General features: G+C 38.8%; 2 protein-coding genes across 3 annotated transcripts in view; one reads left to right on the top strand and one right to left on the bottom strand.

The window, feature by feature from the left end:
- The window catches only part of LOC102586437 (uncharacterized), a 16,832-nt gene extending 3,776 nt beyond the window's left edge, over window positions 1-13,056 (top strand). For both annotated transcript variants that reach the window (XM_006341433.2, XM_015306206.1), the window contains exons 4-25: window positions 117-315; window positions 815-862; window positions 1,045-1,152; window positions 1,267-1,455; window positions 1,544-1,843; window positions 3,025-3,126; window positions 3,521-3,655; window positions 4,208-4,432; window positions 4,766-4,969; window positions 5,458-5,628; window positions 5,921-6,070; window positions 6,693-6,830; window positions 7,225-7,452; window positions 7,589-7,741; window positions 7,945-8,071; window positions 10,112-10,214; window positions 10,821-10,941; window positions 11,021-11,101; window positions 11,373-11,474; window positions 11,630-11,780; window positions 11,899-12,022; window positions 12,558-13,056. In XM_006341433.2, coding sequence (XP_006341495.1) covers window positions 117-315; window positions 815-862; window positions 1,045-1,152; window positions 1,267-1,455; window positions 1,544-1,843; window positions 3,025-3,126; window positions 3,521-3,655; window positions 4,208-4,432; window positions 4,766-4,969; window positions 5,458-5,628; window positions 5,921-6,070; window positions 6,693-6,830; window positions 7,225-7,452; window positions 7,589-7,741; window positions 7,945-8,071; window positions 10,112-10,214; window positions 10,821-10,941; window positions 11,021-11,101; window positions 11,373-11,474; window positions 11,630-11,780; window positions 11,899-11,990 — 3,127 coding nt within the window. In that variant the 3' untranslated portion in view covers window positions 11,991-12,022; window positions 12,558-13,056. The remainder of the gene's footprint in view (window positions 1-116; window positions 316-814; window positions 863-1,044; window positions 1,153-1,266; window positions 1,456-1,543; window positions 1,844-3,024; window positions 3,127-3,520; window positions 3,656-4,207; window positions 4,433-4,765; window positions 4,970-5,457; window positions 5,629-5,920; window positions 6,071-6,692; window positions 6,831-7,224; window positions 7,453-7,588; window positions 7,742-7,944; window positions 8,072-10,111; window positions 10,215-10,820; window positions 10,942-11,020; window positions 11,102-11,372; window positions 11,475-11,629; window positions 11,781-11,898; window positions 12,023-12,557) is intronic.
- A 474-nt stretch (window positions 13,057-13,530) lies between these two features.
- On the bottom strand, window positions 13,531-17,627 carry LOC102586108 (NF-X1-type zinc finger protein NFXL1). Its single transcript, XM_006341432.2, has 2 exons — window positions 17,431-17,627; window positions 13,531-17,340 (listed from the first exon to the last, which is right to left on the bottom strand). The coding sequence occupies exon 2, from the start codon at window positions 17,295-17,297 to the stop codon at window positions 13,920-13,922; it is 3,378 nt and encodes a 1,125-aa protein (XP_006341494.1). The 5' UTR covers window positions 17,298-17,340; window positions 17,431-17,627; the 3' UTR covers window positions 13,531-13,919.
- Between the last annotated feature and the right edge of the window lie 482 nt (window positions 17,628-18,109).

Here is an 18,109-nt window from a genome sequence, read left to right as displayed (position 1 = left end):
CCCCCCCTCCTCTTCCTCTTTGATAAGTAAATTTGATTTTTGTCATGCTATAAAAGCAATCATGTGATTCTTCATCTCTTCTTATCCATTGTTTACTCTATCCATGTTAAGTACAGATTTGAAGCACACATGGAAGTTCATGTGGGATCAATCGATGAGGAAGATGATGAGCAAGGAATTGCTCACATGATTGAACATGTTGCTTTTCTTGGAAGTAAGAAACGCGAGAAACTTTTGGGAACCGGGGCACGATCAAATGCTTACACAGATTTTCATCATACTGTGTTCCACATCCATTCACCCACTAGCACGAAGGTTTGCCAAGTTGTCATGTCATCATGCCTTTGAAATTTGTGCTTACTTATTTCATGATCAAGTAGATGGTCTCATAAATACAGTACTCACACCTGTAATCAGTTTCTTCTTTTTTGTAACATTCAACTTCATTCTTTCTAAAGTTCAAAAGATGCCCACCCCCCAAATAAATAAATAAATAAAATGAATAGAAGATATTAGTAGAAAGAAAACTGAGGGAATAGAAACAAACAAACCTCAACAATGTTAATGCCTTTTTGTGTTGAGGCATTATATCAAATGCATATTGTAATATAACCAACTAGAGTGACCTGGTCAATGCTTCTTTTGGTAGACTTGCAAAGTGTATGGAGACAACTTGTTCCATTCACTGGTTTTTCACTCATAAAAACTCACAGTGTGGTCTCAATTATTTTCTATGTTATCCACATATTGTTTTTGTTGCTTTTAGTTAGTTTGCATCACTTGTGGTTTGATTGATCAAAATTTCTCCCTCCAGGGCTCAGAAGGCGATTGTCTTCCAGTGGTCCTAGATGCTCTGAATGAGGTATTAGTAGTAATTATTTTTCATTTGCTTCTTTTATTGCAGCAATCTCGCTTTTCCTAGAATCTTGTGTACCATCTGATAAAATCCTTTCCCTCATATGTGCCTTTTCCCCTTGGTCTTACTTTAGTGAAAAAGCTTATGGTTGATCGTTCTAAGTTTTTTTTTTTTTTTGAAAAATATAGATCGCTTTCCATCCCAAGTTTCTCACTTCGCGAGTTGAGAAAGAAAGACGTGCAATACTGTCAGAGCTACAAATGATGAATACTATAGAATACCGTGTCGATTGCCAGGTAATTAGCAAGATGATCATAATCATCTTTTTGTTTGCTTTTATGTAGTTCATTAGTTTGAAGTTCTCATACTAATAAAAAAACGATTATCTTCTCATGCTTTGTTCATCTCAGTTGTTACAACACTTGCATTCCGAGAACAAGCTGAGCAAAAGATTCCCAATTGGGCTGGAAGAGCAGATCAAGAAATGGGATGCTGATAAAATCAGAAAATTTCATGAACGTTGGTACTTTCCAGCAAATGCCACCTTATACATTGTGGGAGATATAGATAATATTTCACAGACCATTTACCATATTGAAGTATGTTTCTTTGCACACAGAAATGTTTGTGTCATTTTGTAGAAATTTCCTGCAATTGTATCCAGTACTTACAGAGGAGTCTCTGCAGGATGTTTTTGGGCAAACGGAAATGGATAATGAGTCTAATTCAGCACCAAGTCCAAGTGCTTTTGGTGCAATGGCTAGTTTTCTAGTTCCCAAGCTGACAGTTGGACTCTCAAGCAATTCCACGCATGACAGGTCATCTGTTTCCTTGGATCAGTCCAAAGCATTGCGGAGGGAGAGGCATGCAGTGCGGCCTCCGGTTCAGCATAATTGGTCTCTTCCTGGGCACAACGATGATGCTAAAACGCCACAGATATTTCAGCATGAGTTGCTACAAAATTTCTCAATTAATATGTTTTGCAAGGTATGACTGGACCTAGTATTGAACTCGTGTTGCATAATTTCCTATTTGGATTTTTTCAGTGTCATTGTTATATTTCTCTTTCTTTGTAACTATTACTTAGTAGAGTCTACAATATTTCTCCTGGAACCATTTGTAGCTCCTAACTGATCACACTAGACATGACATACATTGAATGGTAAATAAAAGAAAGGTACTTTCGTCAAGTCGTGAACAGATAATTGTATGCCTCAGGTAACATTTAGCCAAAGAAACTCTGTCAGAAGTGCTATGTCTCTGTTGCTCTGAGATTTTAAAATGTCATTTGAAGGTTCTTGATTCCCCTTTCCCAAGATTTCTTGCACTCTCTTGTCCTTCTATTTCTTCATGTTTTAGCGGATTGTGTCTTTATTTCTTAAACATGTTAGCAAATTGAAGTTGTACAGCTAAGGGAATTTCTTGTTATGTTATTTTCAGTGTTCAACCTGAAGGGAACCTACTAGGTCAAGATGAAGTTTACTTTTGCAGTCAACTTTTGACCTTTTTTTTTTGGGTGTTCTAGGTTCTTTAGTCCTTTATGGTGGAGTCTTTTCTTTCCTAAAGAGAATCTAGAATTTCATTTATTCAGCAATATTTTAAAGACCAATTAGGAAAATCAGACTGCTAGTCTTATGTGTGGAAATTATCGTTTCTTTTTCCCCTGATGTAACTTCAACCTGTAAAGCTCTGCAGGTGTTTTCTATTGTGATTTTATGCAACCATCAGACAGTCTAATACCCTGTCCTATTTATCTTTTAAGTTTTTTGCAGTGAGGGGGTGGGTTAGGGTTGGTGCCAGCTGAAGCAATAAGTTTTTTGGTTTTTAAGTTTGACTTTTGCTGTTATTTGTCTATAAGATCATAGTAATGTTACCTTCTCACCCTTGGGGTGAATACACCAGCCATCCCCGCAATGTCCATTCTCCTCTTTGACAATAGGAAAGATAAGATCTCACTCTGAAATGACCATGTGAAACTGATGTTGTTCGATCCTTCTCAGATAGTTATTATCAAATTATGCAATTTGCATTTCATTTATGGTGGTGCCTGCGGGTTTATATAATGTTCGTTCTTCCTAGCATTTTTTTTCTCAATTTCCTATATGAGTTCCCTTCTTGTATCTGCATTCTCTGATTTGCTTTTTCTCTTATTGTTATTCTTTTTCTAGATTCCTGTGAACAAGGTCCGGACATATGGTAATTTGAGGAATGTGCTAATGAAGAGGATATTTCTTTCTGCTTTGCATTTCCGTATCAACACTCGGTACAAGGTGCATCTATGTAACTTTTGTCTACCTCTTTTTATCATTTTCTATATTCTATTACCTCCTTACATTTTACCGTATGATGTTAAAAATAGGCGCTTTCAATCACGCCTCAAATGTTTATCCTATGTACTTATTTTCTGTGATTCTTAGTTTCCTGAATGGGACTATTTGTTAAATGAAAGGGTATTTTTATTCCCGAGAAGATGTATGTTCAGTATACTAGAGTTGCAAGGATGACTTTCCTATATACAAACTGAGAATTGTGCTAGTTAATTTTTTTTTCGAGGGGGTGGGGTGAAGGTGGGGGTGGGTAAGGGGTGATTCTTCTGTATAATGTAACCGTTGAAATTCAACTTTTGCAATTTTATTGTTTGCTAATTTTTGAAGAACTTTTCAGAGTTCAAATCCTCCTTTCACCTCAGTTGAACTGGATCATAGTGATTCTGGAAGGGAAGGGTGTACTGTGACCACTCTCACAGTGACTGCGGAACCTAAAAATTGGCAGAATGCAATCAAAGTTGCTGTGCAGGAGGTTTGTTCTGCTATTTGCTTCAGTACAGCAGTTACTTTCATTTTTTTTCTTTTGATAATTTGTTTGTTATCCTCCTTGTCGCCATTGCACTCTTCTTGATTATGATGTTTGTTTTTGTTGGAGGTATAAGCAAGTAAATAAAAAGTTATTTGCTTAGCAGAGATCCTGGGTCTCACTGCTACCCATTAGTATTAATTTTTTTTATTTATATTTGCTTGACTCATGAAATAGTATTAAACCCTCACATGAGAGTGTATTGGAGTCTTGGAGATATAATCAAGTAAACAAAAAGTTATTCTTTCTAGCAACTTAAGCTTTTAAGATGAGATGGTTGCACACTTCAACAATTATATCTTTCCCTTGCAACTTTTTCTGTGCTTTTCTTCAAAAATGGATCAAGGCTGTACTTTGCGATTTCTTGATGTCTCTTTTCTTTTCATTTGTTCTGATGGGGATATTCATTTTTCTTTATGCTGATCATATAGGCTCTTCTCATCTTCCCACCTATCGTTTTTCTTCAACTTTGATGATGTTTTCCTATGTATGGTAAAGGTCCGAAGGCTGAAAGAATTCGGTGTCACAAAGGGTGAGTTAACTCGTTATACAGATGCCTTGCTAAAAGATAGTGAACAGTTAGCTGCTATGATCGACAATGTTTCATCCGTGGATAATCTGGATTTTGTCATGGAGAGTGATGCACTTGGCCATACTGTTATGGATCAAAGTCAAGGGCATGAAAGCTTGCTTGCTGTTGCCGGAACTATCACTTTGGAGGAGGTGATCTTCTAATTGGTGCTTTTACACTTGCAGTTGACTTCTATTCTCCACATTGTGTTGTTAGATTATCTTGGAAATTCTATTTCAGTCCAACTTGTTGCATTCAATCACAGTTATTTGTTGTTTATATGATAAATAAGCGGTAATTATTATTACTTGCTGAACCTACATATATTTTCTCCTTTGGTGCATACATGATCTCTTAATCCCTGACCAATATGCTACTCAGTCCATTGTGCCAACCATATTTTATACGTCTTGAGCATTCAAAACTGTTGCTTCTTGGTGCTTGAAGTTCTTAACAATATGTTCTATGCCCTAACTGCATTTTAGGTAAATGCCACTGGTGCTGAAGTGTTGGAATATATTTCTGATTTTGGAAAACCATCAGCACCCCTTCCTGCAGCAATTGTTGCATGTGTTCCAACAAAGGTGCATGTTGAAGAAGGAGGAGAACATGAATTCAGAATATCTCCAGAGGAGATAACAACTGCTATCAAATCAGGTCTGAAGGAACCAATTGAGCCAGAGCCGGAGGTGGATTTTCTAAGTTCTCTCATCTTTTAACTGCTTTCAGCTCTTATTTTGTTTATGGAGCAATAGGCTATCTGAGCTGATAGTTCAGGGTGCAAACTGATGCAGTTAACTTCAAATGTATTCTCTTAACAAAGTCTAATTAGTATGGATTTTTGTTTTCTTTTTCCGATCTGAAACCTCTCTACCTCCGCGAGGTAGGGGTAAGGTGTGCGTACACTCTACCCTCCCCAGACCCAACCTGTGGACTGTGGGATTACACGGGGTATTTTGTTGCTGAATTTTGTTTTCTTTTTCTGACCTAAAGCATCTCTACCTCCATGAGGTAGGGGTAAGGTCTGTGTACCCTCCCTTAGACCCAACCAGTGGGATTACACTGGGTATGTTGTTGTTGACCTAAAACTCCTTTTCAAGTTGTAAAGGCAAGGTAGAGGTTTTTCTGTCAACAACTCGTAGATGACTGTTCACTGTTTTTTCTTTGATGTTTTCAGCTTGAGGTGCCAACTGAATTGATCACGTCAAAACAACTTGAAGAACTGAGGTTGAAGAGGTGCCCGTCCTTTGTTCCAGTGGAGACAAATTCAAATATCACTAAATCCTATGACAATGAAACTGGGATCGTTCAAAGACGTCTTTCAAATGGTATTCCTGTAAATTATAAGGTAGGTTCATGTACCATGTTCAAGTTATATTTAGATTCTACTGTTCGTCTTGTTATCACCTTCAAAAGTCTGAAATTTTAACATTACCCGGTGTTTAGGATTATTTTGATTCCTCTAATTGGGTTCATAAGCTCATTCTTTTGGTGTACCCAAACGAATAGGAATTGATTTACTGTAAGAAACATATGAGATCTTGCAACCAAATGAAAAGGAAAATAAAAAATATGAGAGGCTCCTGTTTTCTTGCTTGCTAGTTTCTCTAGTTTTTGATTTTTTAGTTGTAATTTGATAGATTACAAAAAATGAAGCCAATTGTGGGGTGATGAGACTTATTGTTGGAGGTGGACGGGCAGCTGAAAGTTCTGATGAAAAGGGATCCGTGATTGTGGGTGTTCGCACTCTGAGTGAAGGGGGCCGTGTTGGAAACTTTTCAAGAGAACAGGTTAGGATCTATTATTCTTGATGAAATTGCCTACATCTTGTCTGCTCTTTAAATAGCTTGAGAAACAGAAGGTTTCTAGTATGTCCTTTGTGTTGATCGAAGTTTATAAAATAGAATAATGATACTGCATCAGGATGATATTAGCTCTTTTAGTTCCTCTTTGATCTGGCAAATTCTTGCTGGTTCTTGTACTGTAAATCTTTCTTTTTTTTTCTAATTATAAGTTGTATCATTAGTCTTAATTGTGCACTTACTCAACTGATAGCCTAAATTAGTTAATATTCAATACTGTAATCAAAGATGAGACTGCACACAATACTTCTACATGTCCTTGACAACTTGTGAACAAATTGGGGCTTCTCATATTATGTTCTTTGGACTTGGTGTGTTATTGAAGACAACTTCTCCTGTTCATTTGGTGTGGTTTTCACTTTCTTCTAACCAGTCTAACCTTTTCTTTTCATGAAAATTTTCCATGTTCTATAGATTGTTTATTATTTGCACATATTTGCATCTGCAATGGAAGTATTGGTGGTTGCCATGGAATTAAATCTTTGCTGAATCTGCATAGACATTGTCAGGAATGACATCTACTCTTTTGTCTTTTATGATGTGTCTTCAGGTAGAGCTTTTCTGTGTGAATCACCTAATAAATTGCTCACTGGAGTCAACAGAAGAATTTATCTGCATGGAGTTCCGGTTTACTTTACGAGACAATGCAATGCGTGCTGCTTTCCAGTTACTTCATATGGTACTTGAGGTAATTTTAACAAAGACAACATATTTAGTAGTTCATACAATCATTGTCAATACTAGATACAGTTCTGCAGTTGTGCTCAATGTTGCTTATCATCCCCCACTTGACTTCCCGGAAATAAAAATGGCGCCTTTTGACATTACCTAGATGAAAAATGGCAGTTCTATTTATGGTTCCTTTTGAGTATTGCCAAGGTTTTATTGCAATTATTGGGTTATTATATCAAAGCTGCTTTGTTTTCTAACTTGAAACTTTGCAATGAGATGTTTAAAGTTGTGATTTGCTGGTCAAGTTGTGTGTAGTCACTGTGCTAATCATCTGTACAATTTAGAACACTAACTTGCTATTGTGTTGTTAAGAAATATTCTCACTTAAGTTAAATATGAGTGGCATGCAGCATAGCGTTTGGCTGGATGATGCATTTGACCGAGCTAAACAGTTGTACATGTCATATTACCGCTCTATCCCCAAGAGTTTAGAACGCTCGACTGCCCATAAGCTCATGCTAGCTATGCTAAATGGAGATGAGCGTTTTGTTGAGCCAACTCCACATTCATTGCAAAACTTAACTCTGGAAAGTGTAAGAGCAGCTGTAATGGATCAATTTGTCAGTGACAACATGGAGGTGAGCTTTGTCTTCTTTACAAAAGTATTTCGATAAGTTTTTTTTGTCAATTTATTGTTCTGCTCATTTGAACATAGTACCTCCGTGTTTGTTGATTGTGTTTCCTCTTCATTTGATTGTAATTGTCCTTTGTTAGGTGAGTATGGTTGGAGACTTCTCAGAGGAAGATATTGAGTCATGCATTCTTGACTATTTGGGAACTGTCAGACCAACAAAAGGTTTTGAGAAAGCACAGCAATACAGCCCAATCTTGTTTAGCACTGCTCCCTTTGGTTTGCAGCATCAACAAGTAAGAAAAGATTGTTTCTCGTTATATGTATTTTTTTTCTGCCTTTCTTTGGATGATCATCTTGGCCCTTGGTGGTGGTTTCTTGTGGTATATGTTAAAGATCTCAATTCTATTGTAGGCCAATGATTTTTCATGCTTTTATAATTCCAATTCGTTCCTTCATTTTTTTTCTAAACTGTAGTTTGTTGGTTATTTATTACCAGGTATTTTTAAAGGATACAGATGAGAGAGCATGTGCTTATATAGCCGGCCCTGCACCAAACCGTTGGGGATTTACTTTTGAGGGGAACGATCTTTTTGAGTCTGTGGGCAGTCCATCTCCAAATGACCGTGAGTGTTTTCACCATATACTTGGATTCAATGTTGCAACTAGTGTCAAATTTTTGAACTTAATTCCAAAAAAAATTGTGACAAGTAAATGTAACCTGATAATGTCCCCATGGTTGCAGAAAGATTTCTTTAATCTCGTCTGTAGCATGTCTAGAGTTGAAAAAAATGATGTTTCATAAAAGCATCATGATAAATGGTCAGTATGGACATTCTAACTTTCTGCATTTCTTTCTTCTGTGGATTCATAAGCACACTAGAAGTCCTCATTCAGTTTTGTGTTTGTTTCATTCAGTCTCTTGCAGTTTGTGAAAGAAATTCAAAAAATTATTAAAGCATGGTAGTCGGTAGATGAACTCTATGATCTCACAATTGTAGTAAGAGGATATCGTTGAACTTTTTTATATGTTTAGTATTAAAAAAAAAGTGGGTAGTAAAGAAATATGAGTTGAGAACACCATTGTCTGAAGTGTGAAAGAAAAAAAGTGAAGCTCAAGGTAGTATTTGGGTTAAAAAAAATTATCGTCTACGGCAGCAAGAGGATCATTTTGAACTTTTTTATACACACCTGACATACCAATTATGGAGCTATGGAATCAACAATGTTGGAATCTAATCTTCAGGAGAGCTTTAAATGATTGGAGATAGGAAGAGTAGCTGCGCTTCTCAATACTTTTGAAGCTTTCAAAGGTAGACCCGTGGGGGCTGTTTCACTTCCTTGGTAAGGAGGGAACAAACTGAGTTTTTCAGTGAAATGAGCCTACTTATGGCTATGCAGTTTGGGTGATCACCAAGGGATTTGGCCTGGGAAACAAATTTGGAAGGTCACATCCCCTTGCAAAGTATCATGCTTTGTCCGGCTGGTAGCTAACAAGGCTTGTTTTACTCCTGAGAACTTACAGAAGGACTGGCATCTGGTTTCCAGGTGCCTTCTCTGTAATGACGCACAGGAAAACAATAGTCACATGTTCCTTCATTGTAGAGTGACTGATCAACTGTGGCAGTTGTTTTTGACATTGGGGAAGGTGAAATGGGTAATGCCAGGAAACACTCTTAACCTGTTGAGGTGCTAGAATATTCAGCAGGGAGTATAGCAAAATGGTGGGTAGTCATGCCAGTTTCTATTTGGTGGATAGTGGGGAGAGAGAAATTCAGGTGTTTTTAGGGCAAGCCAAAACTCTATACAGGAGATCAAGCCTGATTGTATTTTGTCATTGCATTTCTGGTGTAAAGATTTTTTGGTAGAGTCTTAGTATACTAGAGTTGGAATCTTTGTAAGTAGATATATATTATTCATTGAATCTTTTGTAAATCTGGCTCCCAGCACACATGCTGATGAATATACTGTTAACAACAACATACCCATGTAATCCCACAAGTGGGGGGGTCGAGGGAGGGTAGAGTGCACGCAGACCTTACCCTACCTCATAGAGATAGAGAGGCCTTTTCCAGTAGACCCTTAGCTTAAATATAGCCTGCCAAACAGTTTGAATGAATGTATTGTTACCATTATCATGAAAAAAAGGTGGGTAGTAAAGAAAGATGAGTCAAGAACACCGTTGTCTGAAATGTGGAAGAGAAAGAGATGAAGCTCAAGGTATTATTTGGGTAACGAATAAAAATTATTGTCTACAGAAGGTGTGATTACCTTGTTTCCCTCCACTCTGAAGTGCTTATTTTCTCTGGTAATGTGAAACCATTTGTGGAACTAGTGAGTGATTGCCTTTCCTTAACTTGTTTAGTTGCTTGACTTTGACTACTTATCTTTTTATCCATACATGCCATTCTTTTCACTACATTCATTCGAAGTCCGCTGTAGTATTGATGTTCTTGCAAATCCTAGTTTACTATGTGTCCTTATAGATGAACTAGTTAATGCATGTATACAAGGTTCTGCATTGACCTAATTCAGACTGAATTCTCATACATCAGTCTTAATCTGCAAAGCTTCCTAAGAATGTCGGAGTTAAATGAATAATGCCTGCACGAATGGTATAATATGTTAGTCATCAACATAATTCAAATGGGTGAATTTCTTTCCAGATGAGTTGGAACAAAGTGGCACAAACCTACAAGGACGAGTCCGTAATCATCCTCTGTTTTTTGCCATTGCAATGGGTCTGTTGGCTGAGATCATAAACTCCAGGTAGATTATGAATTAATTTTGTTTACTCATTCTAATTTTTTTCCTTCTCTTGATTTTGAATTATATGAGAAGACGTGCAATCTCTCGGAATTCATGCTAACCTAGTGAAGAACAAAACACAGTTGAAGCAAAAGGTCTATATGGCGATACCAACTAGTTGGGACTATGCGTTAATCATGTTTTGTTTAAAAGTTTGTAGGTCTCTGTAGGGTAAGTGTGAGACTTTCTTTTTTCCTTTTTCAGAAGTAAGTGTGAGAGTTAGAGAGCTCCTTATTTATCTTAAGAGATAATCTTTTAAGTACTTGAAGTGAACATGCGCAAATAGAGCAAAATAGATATAGGGGATTCTTGTAAACGCTACTTGGGATTGAGGCATAGTTACTTGATGATAACTGTACTTTTACTGACACTATGGTGGTACCAAGCTGTCAAATAAACTGAAAGCTCTATTCAGATGACACAAAAAAGTACCTGTTAGTCTGTTACATGTCACCATTTGCAGCTAATACATTTCTGGTTCGTGGATTTTGAGGGTTGCTGTAACTTACTACCTCAGTTGCAATCTTGTTTCTTTTGTGCTTATATTACAGTATAACAAATGTGCAGGCTTTTCACAACAGTTAGGGACTCTCTTGGATTGACATATGATGTTTCATTTGAACTTAACCTCTTTGACCGGTTGAAGCTTGGGTGGTATGTCATCTCAGTGACTTCAACTCCTGGAAAGGTACAATCTTTTTTCTACTTGAACTAGCCTATATAAGAGTTCGAATTTGTTTTCTCAAGACTGATCGATGTGCTTACAGGTGCACAAAGCTGTTGATGCTTGCAGGAGTGTCCTAAGAGGTTTGCATAGCAACAGGATTGTACCGAGGGAATTGGACCGGGTTAGTTTCTTTCCTCGTGAATAATTGTTAACAAAAGATCATTCTGTTTCAGGTCTCAGCCACTACATGAGTCATTTCCCAAGTTTTATACCAGAATTTCGAGATTCTGGCATGTGATTGACTAATTAGTAAAATGGATCTGAACTAATGTTTTTGAGTCTGATCTATTCAGACTCTTTTCTTCCAGGCTACAGAAATCATTTAGATGTTAGTTAGACATCATTTTGTCTAAACTAAATTCATGTGGTTTACACAATTCCTTTCTATATAGGCAAGACGAACGCTGCTTATGCGACACGAAGCCGAAATTAAGTCAAATGCCTATTGGCTTGGATTGTTATCTCATTTACAAGCACCTTCTGTACCTAGGAAGGTATTCCTTTATTCTTAGTTTATTGTTCTCAATGTACTATTTTATCCATAACCAAAGAGACATCACATGGAAACCCAAAAGTTTTGCAGTTCTATTGTTTAGCTATTTTATTTTTTGAGCTTTAACTTCTTCTATCTTTTTTTGTTTGTTATCAGGACATCTCTTGCATCAAAGATCTCACTTTGTTGTATGAATCTGCCACCATTGAAGATGTATATGTTGCCTATGAGCAGTTGAAGATAGATGAGAGCTCTCTGTACTCATGTATTGGTATTGCTGGGGCTCAGGCTGGAGAAGATGTTTCTGGTAAAATTATTCATTTTCCTCCTTTTCTGTAGGAAGTTTCTCAACTCAGGTGTACTTGTGTGCTCTAGGCAACTCTTATTCTAAATTTTGCCATTGACAAATTGAACTGTTTGTGCAGCCTCATTAGAAGTGGAAGAAACAGATGAGGGCCTTCAAGGTGTTATTCCCATGGGACGTGGGTCATCTACTATGACGCGCCCAACTACATGAGTCATTAGTGGAAAAATCGTTGATCAGATAAGGTACAACTCTTGATTCAATTTCTGGGGATTTTTAAAAGGAAACCTCATTGTGAAGCTAAGCCTCTGTAAAGGAATTGATGATCTGACACTGTGTGATGATTGGTATTTTATAAAAATGTAGAAGAAAAAGGTCATAAAGAGGTGTTTCAGAAACATGAGATTCAAGCTATATGATTCTGAATTTTGGATGTTTTCACTTATCTATTATATATTGTCATCAGAAAGGTTTGAATCTAAGAGAAAATGTTTGTTCACAGAGGTCTAACTTTATGTTGTTTCTACTCGTGCATCTCTGTTGGACATGGAATAGATTTGGATCTTTAATTCCTTGTACTCTCTTCTTTTAAGAAGAAATGTGTATCGGTTTGAGTTTCACAAAATGCCTTAGATGGTGTAGTACTAGTTTATGCCATGTCCATGGTTTTTTCTAGCCTTACAGGTTCGGTCCATTAGTCGTTTTACATTATCAAACTAATAGTAGTCCTCACGATGGTTTGCAACTTGCGTTTAAACCACATTTTGCTGTTTTTCTTAGGTTATAGGTTATCATACACGCGCATAACGTTTATGTGACAAGCTACTAGTGTATCTTACATGATTATTGACATGCGGCTAAGAGGAGGTTTAGTAAAGATCTTTAAAGGTCTGAAACCTGCAGAAGTCCCAAAACAATAAGCAGTTGGAGCAACCTTCTATGATGGTTTGTTGAAAGAACTATTCTTCAAAGCCAAGCAAAGATGATTTGCAGAAGTGACATAGTTTACCTCTGGTCATGCATGTTCCTTTCGCAATGTATCAACCTGTTGAATGATAAAAGTTCACGCAATTTTTCTTCTTTTTTTTCCAGTTACCCCACAGATCGAGTAGCAGTTGGTATCACTGTTATGTTTGATGTATAGATTCTATAGTTGGGGTTTTTTTTCTTTTCACCCCCCTGTATTTGTTGAGGAAAGTCAGGAACTGACAGATCACAGTTCATGTATTGTGTACATATGTAATTGCAGATGCAGAATATACTTGCATTCTTTTCTACACCTCTCTCTCTGGTATCATTTTTGCAAAGCACTCACTTCCATTTCCACTGCATTGTGGAATTTCACCGAATATGTCGATTTTGTTGTTGGTATCACTACAATCTCTTTTTTAGCCCAATTGATATAAAAGCTTATTCTCTATACAGAAAAGGGACAAAAATGGCCTAAAAGTTTCAAATCTAATCCTAGATAATTTAAAAGGTCCAGAATTGCTCATCTCGTTCTTTATAATAATTATTCTTTTTTACGTCTTTGAAATATAACAATTCGATTATATTATTTTCTTATATGACAACCGAATAACTGAATAATACATTGAAAACTTGAGCCAAACCAAAATTTTTAGAACAACGTAAAACACCAAATGCACACCCCTTTATTGACAGAGACATAAATCCTTGCCTATCAGTTATCTCCATTATTTCATAGAGCACAGAAGTTGGACTTCAGAAATATCTAAATGGACACATAACATGACACCAACACGAAGGCTTCTTACATCCCTTCTGTTTTAATATAAAACAAAGCAGCATCTCAGGTGAAGAAAAAAGCTCATCCCATCACACACAATTCATATGAATGGAAGATTAACAAGTCTGGATTTTACTAATGGTATCAAGCAGCATCCTAGAACACTGACCAAATGGTACATTACACCAACAACTACTAATATGTTTCTCCCTTCATTGGGGATATTGGCACCAAGGCTAAAGGAGTAGTGTTTTTGAACCATAAAGGAAACATCACTCTCCCTTTAAAACAGGAGCTACTAAACATAACTAAACCAACTCCTGTCTGAGCACTAAAAAGAAAAATGGAAGAAATAATTGGCCAGCGAAAACAATATGCATTTCCAGGAGCTCTCAATCGTAAGCCTTGTCCCAATCGTCCACTACATCTGCCATATCGTCAATCCCCACATCTTGAGGTTTGGGGGGTAAAACTGAACCCCCCACTTCTGTCTCAGTAACAGGTTTCTGGATCGTAATAGACACCCTGGGCAAGCTGGAAGTAATTTCAGGCTCTAAGACACTCCACCTATTAGACGAGGCAGTAGGTGGAGCTTCATTCGCCCTCCAGGCAGAAGGGGCTGCTAAATCAGTGGGATTCTTGGACCATTCATCGGCATCCCATAGACTCTCCCTCAAATGAGGCTCCTGGACTACAGCCTTCTTCCATGGATTACCCTTAAGAGCTGCAACTCCTCCCCCGTCCTTCGCTCCTCCAGAGACTCCCCAAACATTAGTAGCGGATGCCACTGCTGATGCAACACCACTCTGATGAACTACAGCAGCACCACAATAGGCCGACCCCTGGTCTAGCCTTCTCATAGCTGTTGCTGCTCGGGCAGGATCATTGAACACAGCCAAGGCATTCTTGTCATTCAACCAGACAAGCTCACACTCACCACCAAACCTGAGAACTAACGCACTAATGTCTGCATCTCTTGGCAAGTCAAACAAAGCCACAACAAGCCTTGGATCCATATCCACCAGAGAATCAAAAACAGCAGGCTGAGCAATGTTATTGACAGTACAACCTTTGGGACCAAGTATACGCGTTGGAGCTTTGGACTTGGGTGTAACATGTACAGCGATGAATCTCTTGGGTTCCCAACCAGCTGCATTTACTGAAAGCTTCCACCTTGCAGCTATCAGTCTAATTGCATCCCGCTTTTCTTTCGACATTGGGCAAAACACATGAACTTTGAGCGCGTTCACCCCCCCTCTGCTCCTGCCAAGAACCAAAAACTTGCACCTTTCCTCTATAGACAACACCCACTTAGCATCCCGCCTAAGAAGCTCCCCCAGCACTTCAGAGACAGCTGCATTCTCACCAAAATGGAGGGCCTCCAAATTAGGGGGAGTTATACCAAAAGCATCGGAAAGAACCTTTTTTTTCTCCATCTTTGCACACTCATCATCACAAGTAAGTTTCCTCTGACCAAGAGGAACCTTCTTCCCATTTAATTCAATAGGTTGAAGAGATGAAGGCAGCTTGTGGATTATAGAAGCTTCGAAAACAGAGTCAACGATCTGACCTCCAGCATCACAAGGAACATTTGCTGTGATCCGGCCACAAGAACAAGTAATAGTAACAGGAAACTCACATCTAACATCAGGACATGAAGAAGAGGGGTGACAAAGAGCAGTACATGAGTGCCTGCAATCTCTTCTAGGAGCACCACACGTCTGCCCACAAGAGTCTCTGGAGCCGTTGCTGGGTCCGGCAGAAACATCACATGGTGAAGGATGACAAGTTCTAGCACATGCGTGCAAGCCACACTGCCTGGTCTTCCCACAAAGCTTGTTACACCTGATGTCCTTTGATCCGCAAGGTATATTTCTCAAAATTACATGTCCACCAACGCACTCTTTTGCTACAGGAACAGCACATGGCAGGCAGTCCCCAAAATGGCAGCTGTGAGTAGGTGGGTGGCCACAAGGCTGAGAAACCGAGCATGGTAACTGACACGAAGGAAGAGGTGTGCCACAAGGTAGCGGAGGAGGGATTGATGTTCTCCCACAAGCACAAGTCAAATCGGTGAAAATTGTCTCAAGGCAGGGAGGGCAGTGACCACTGTGACAAAGTGACTCACAAGAATGCTGCCCACATCTAAGCTTCTTCTCACACGGCATTGAACAAAAATGAGGATTCCAACCACCCGTGATGGAGTTTTTTGGATTAGAAAGAGGGCAACATCGCTCACTACATCGATGCCTTCCACAGTTCTTCTTTTGCCCACAAGGTCTATCACAAGTGAACTGCTCATCTTCTGCCTGCGTTCTGTAACACTCTACTGTTCGAGAAGTTGACCCACAGCGGCAGCGTTGATTCACAGGAACAAGACATGGTGCACAGTCACCAGAATGGCACACAGCTTCACAGCGATGTACCCCACAACGGAGGCGCTTTCCGCAGACCTTGGAACAGGTTGGAATTGGATCCAAACAACTGTGCCTTTCTTCTTCCAAGCTGGTTTTACCGCAACAGCATGCCTTGACCTTGCTAGGCAACAAAGCACAGTCCCCACATGGCCCTGGATGGCAGAGCTCACGGCAGATGTGGTTTCCACAACTAAGCTTCTTTCCACAAACTGAATTGCATGAAAAGACGCCATCCTCCATCTTGATAGATCCTTTCACACCCATATCTCCACAAAGAACAGACTCTGTTTTCTTCTTACAAAAGCAATAGGCATCCACAACAATTTGACAATGGCCACAAGGACCAACATGGCAAGTTTGTTCACACCTATGACGCCCACAGTCAAGAAGCTTACCACACTGCTGTCCACATGTAAGAACGGACTTCCGATCAGAGCAGCGAGTGGTAATTACTTCCTTCCCGCAGGGGCAACTTCTAGCTGGAGCAAATGCCTTACAAGGTGGACAAGGACCAGGATGGCATTGTAGGACACAAACATGAGGGCAAAGATCCTCTTCACTCAGACCATTCCCTGGAAGCTCCTTCTCAAGTTTCTTGCCACAAGGCTCTCCACATGAATGTGGAGTCAAGTATAAATCTGAAGGGGGGTCTTGCCTCTTCCCACAAAAGCAAAGATACCGTATGTCCCTGGATGAAGTGAGCTGGACTGATTGACAACCTGGGCAACGCCAATTAAACCTTTGATTCTTCTCTGCAGATGTGTCAACAGAAGTGGGAGCTCTTGCCCATTTCTTGGTACAATGAAGATGGAAAATCGAGTAGCAGCTCGAACATGACCACATGGGCGCAGACCTCCTCACCATATCATAGCATATCATGCACTCAATGTTACCCTTCAACAGCTTCTCCTCTATTTCTTGCACAAGTTGAGGCAAATTAGGATCCTTCACCTGCTCTTGATTAATCCTCCCACTGACCTCCCTGACCGGCCTCTCCATCCTGTTCTCCTGATGATTATAGCTCCCCCTGCCCCTTTCCCTCTGATTCCCATATGTCCCCCTATTGAATTTGGGTTCCACATAGGTCTGATTTTGATTTTGAAATCGATTAACCGGCACAACTGGCACATTATCATTGTCTCTTCCATTCCCACCAAACCCAGGGGTCACAACAGTGGTTGTTGATACCGGGGTAACAGGGGCAGTTGAAAATGGAACAGTGTTGGTTGGAGTGGATCCCCTAGCTACCCACTCACGACGAGCACCACCACTTTGAACAACAGGATTATTATTAATGTTTCTAGGTCGATTACTGTTGTTATTCCTTCTATTGTTTTGTGCAGGAAAGCTCATATTCTGACTTGAATTTCTTATTGACCTATCCACCGACAGATTTCTATACAGAAAAAAAAGGGAAAAAATTCAGAAAATTGAAAAAAAGGAATTCAATTTCAAACCCTAAATATCAAAAGAAAATGTTAAATACCTGATTCGATAAAACAAGATCAACAGCCCGAACACAAAATCCAGAAACAGAGGAGTTTTGATGTTTGCGATTCTCCGGAGTCGGCTACTGAATTATCTCTGGAGAAGATGATGAAGGATGAAGAAAAGAGGGGTAATGAAATGTATAAATAGGGCTAAAAATTCGCCTTGGTGAACAAGCGAATTGGACAGCTGACATATTTACTTGGACAGGATGCTTGATTATTTTATTGGTAGGTCGGTCCCAATTTCCTTTTTATTGTATAGTATAAGTATATTATTTTGTGAAATATTCTATAGATTTCTAACAAAATTATTTGTTCATTATTTCAATATTTAATAACACAAAATTAAGAGGAAAAAAAAGAGGAAGAAGATGAAGAAGTTGAGACTACACAAGTTATAATGTTGTTTCTAAGAATGTAGAGAATTTTTTGATTTATGAACACGATTGTAAATTTCAATGGTTTTTGAGTTTTTTTACAATTTGAATTTGATGAAGATGGAGTTGTGTGATGATTTCTGTAATTGGTTGATGACTTTCTTCGTGGTAGTTGGATATGGTGATGGAGTGGTGGCGGCAAATAGTAGATGAAGGAGATGGAGAGAAAAAATGGGTATTTCGCGCGAGTAAAAGAGTTATAATACACGCGTCATGTCTTGTTTGTCGTTTGTGTTTA

The sequence above is a fragment of the Solanum tuberosum genome, unplaced genomic scaffold (genome assembly GCF_000226075.1).
Source record: "Solanum tuberosum cultivar DM 1-3 516 R44 unplaced genomic scaffold, SolTub_3.0 scf00026, whole genome shotgun sequence".
Classification (NCBI taxonomy): domain Eukaryota; kingdom Viridiplantae; phylum Streptophyta; class Magnoliopsida; order Solanales; family Solanaceae; genus Solanum; species Solanum tuberosum.
This window is presented reverse-complemented; position numbering and strand designations above follow the sequence as displayed.

Coding starts and splice junctions, on each gene's coding strand:
- LOC102586108 (XM_006341432.2), bottom strand. CDS start 17,297: ATGAGCTTTCCTGCACAAAACAATAGAAGGAATAACAACAGTAATCGA.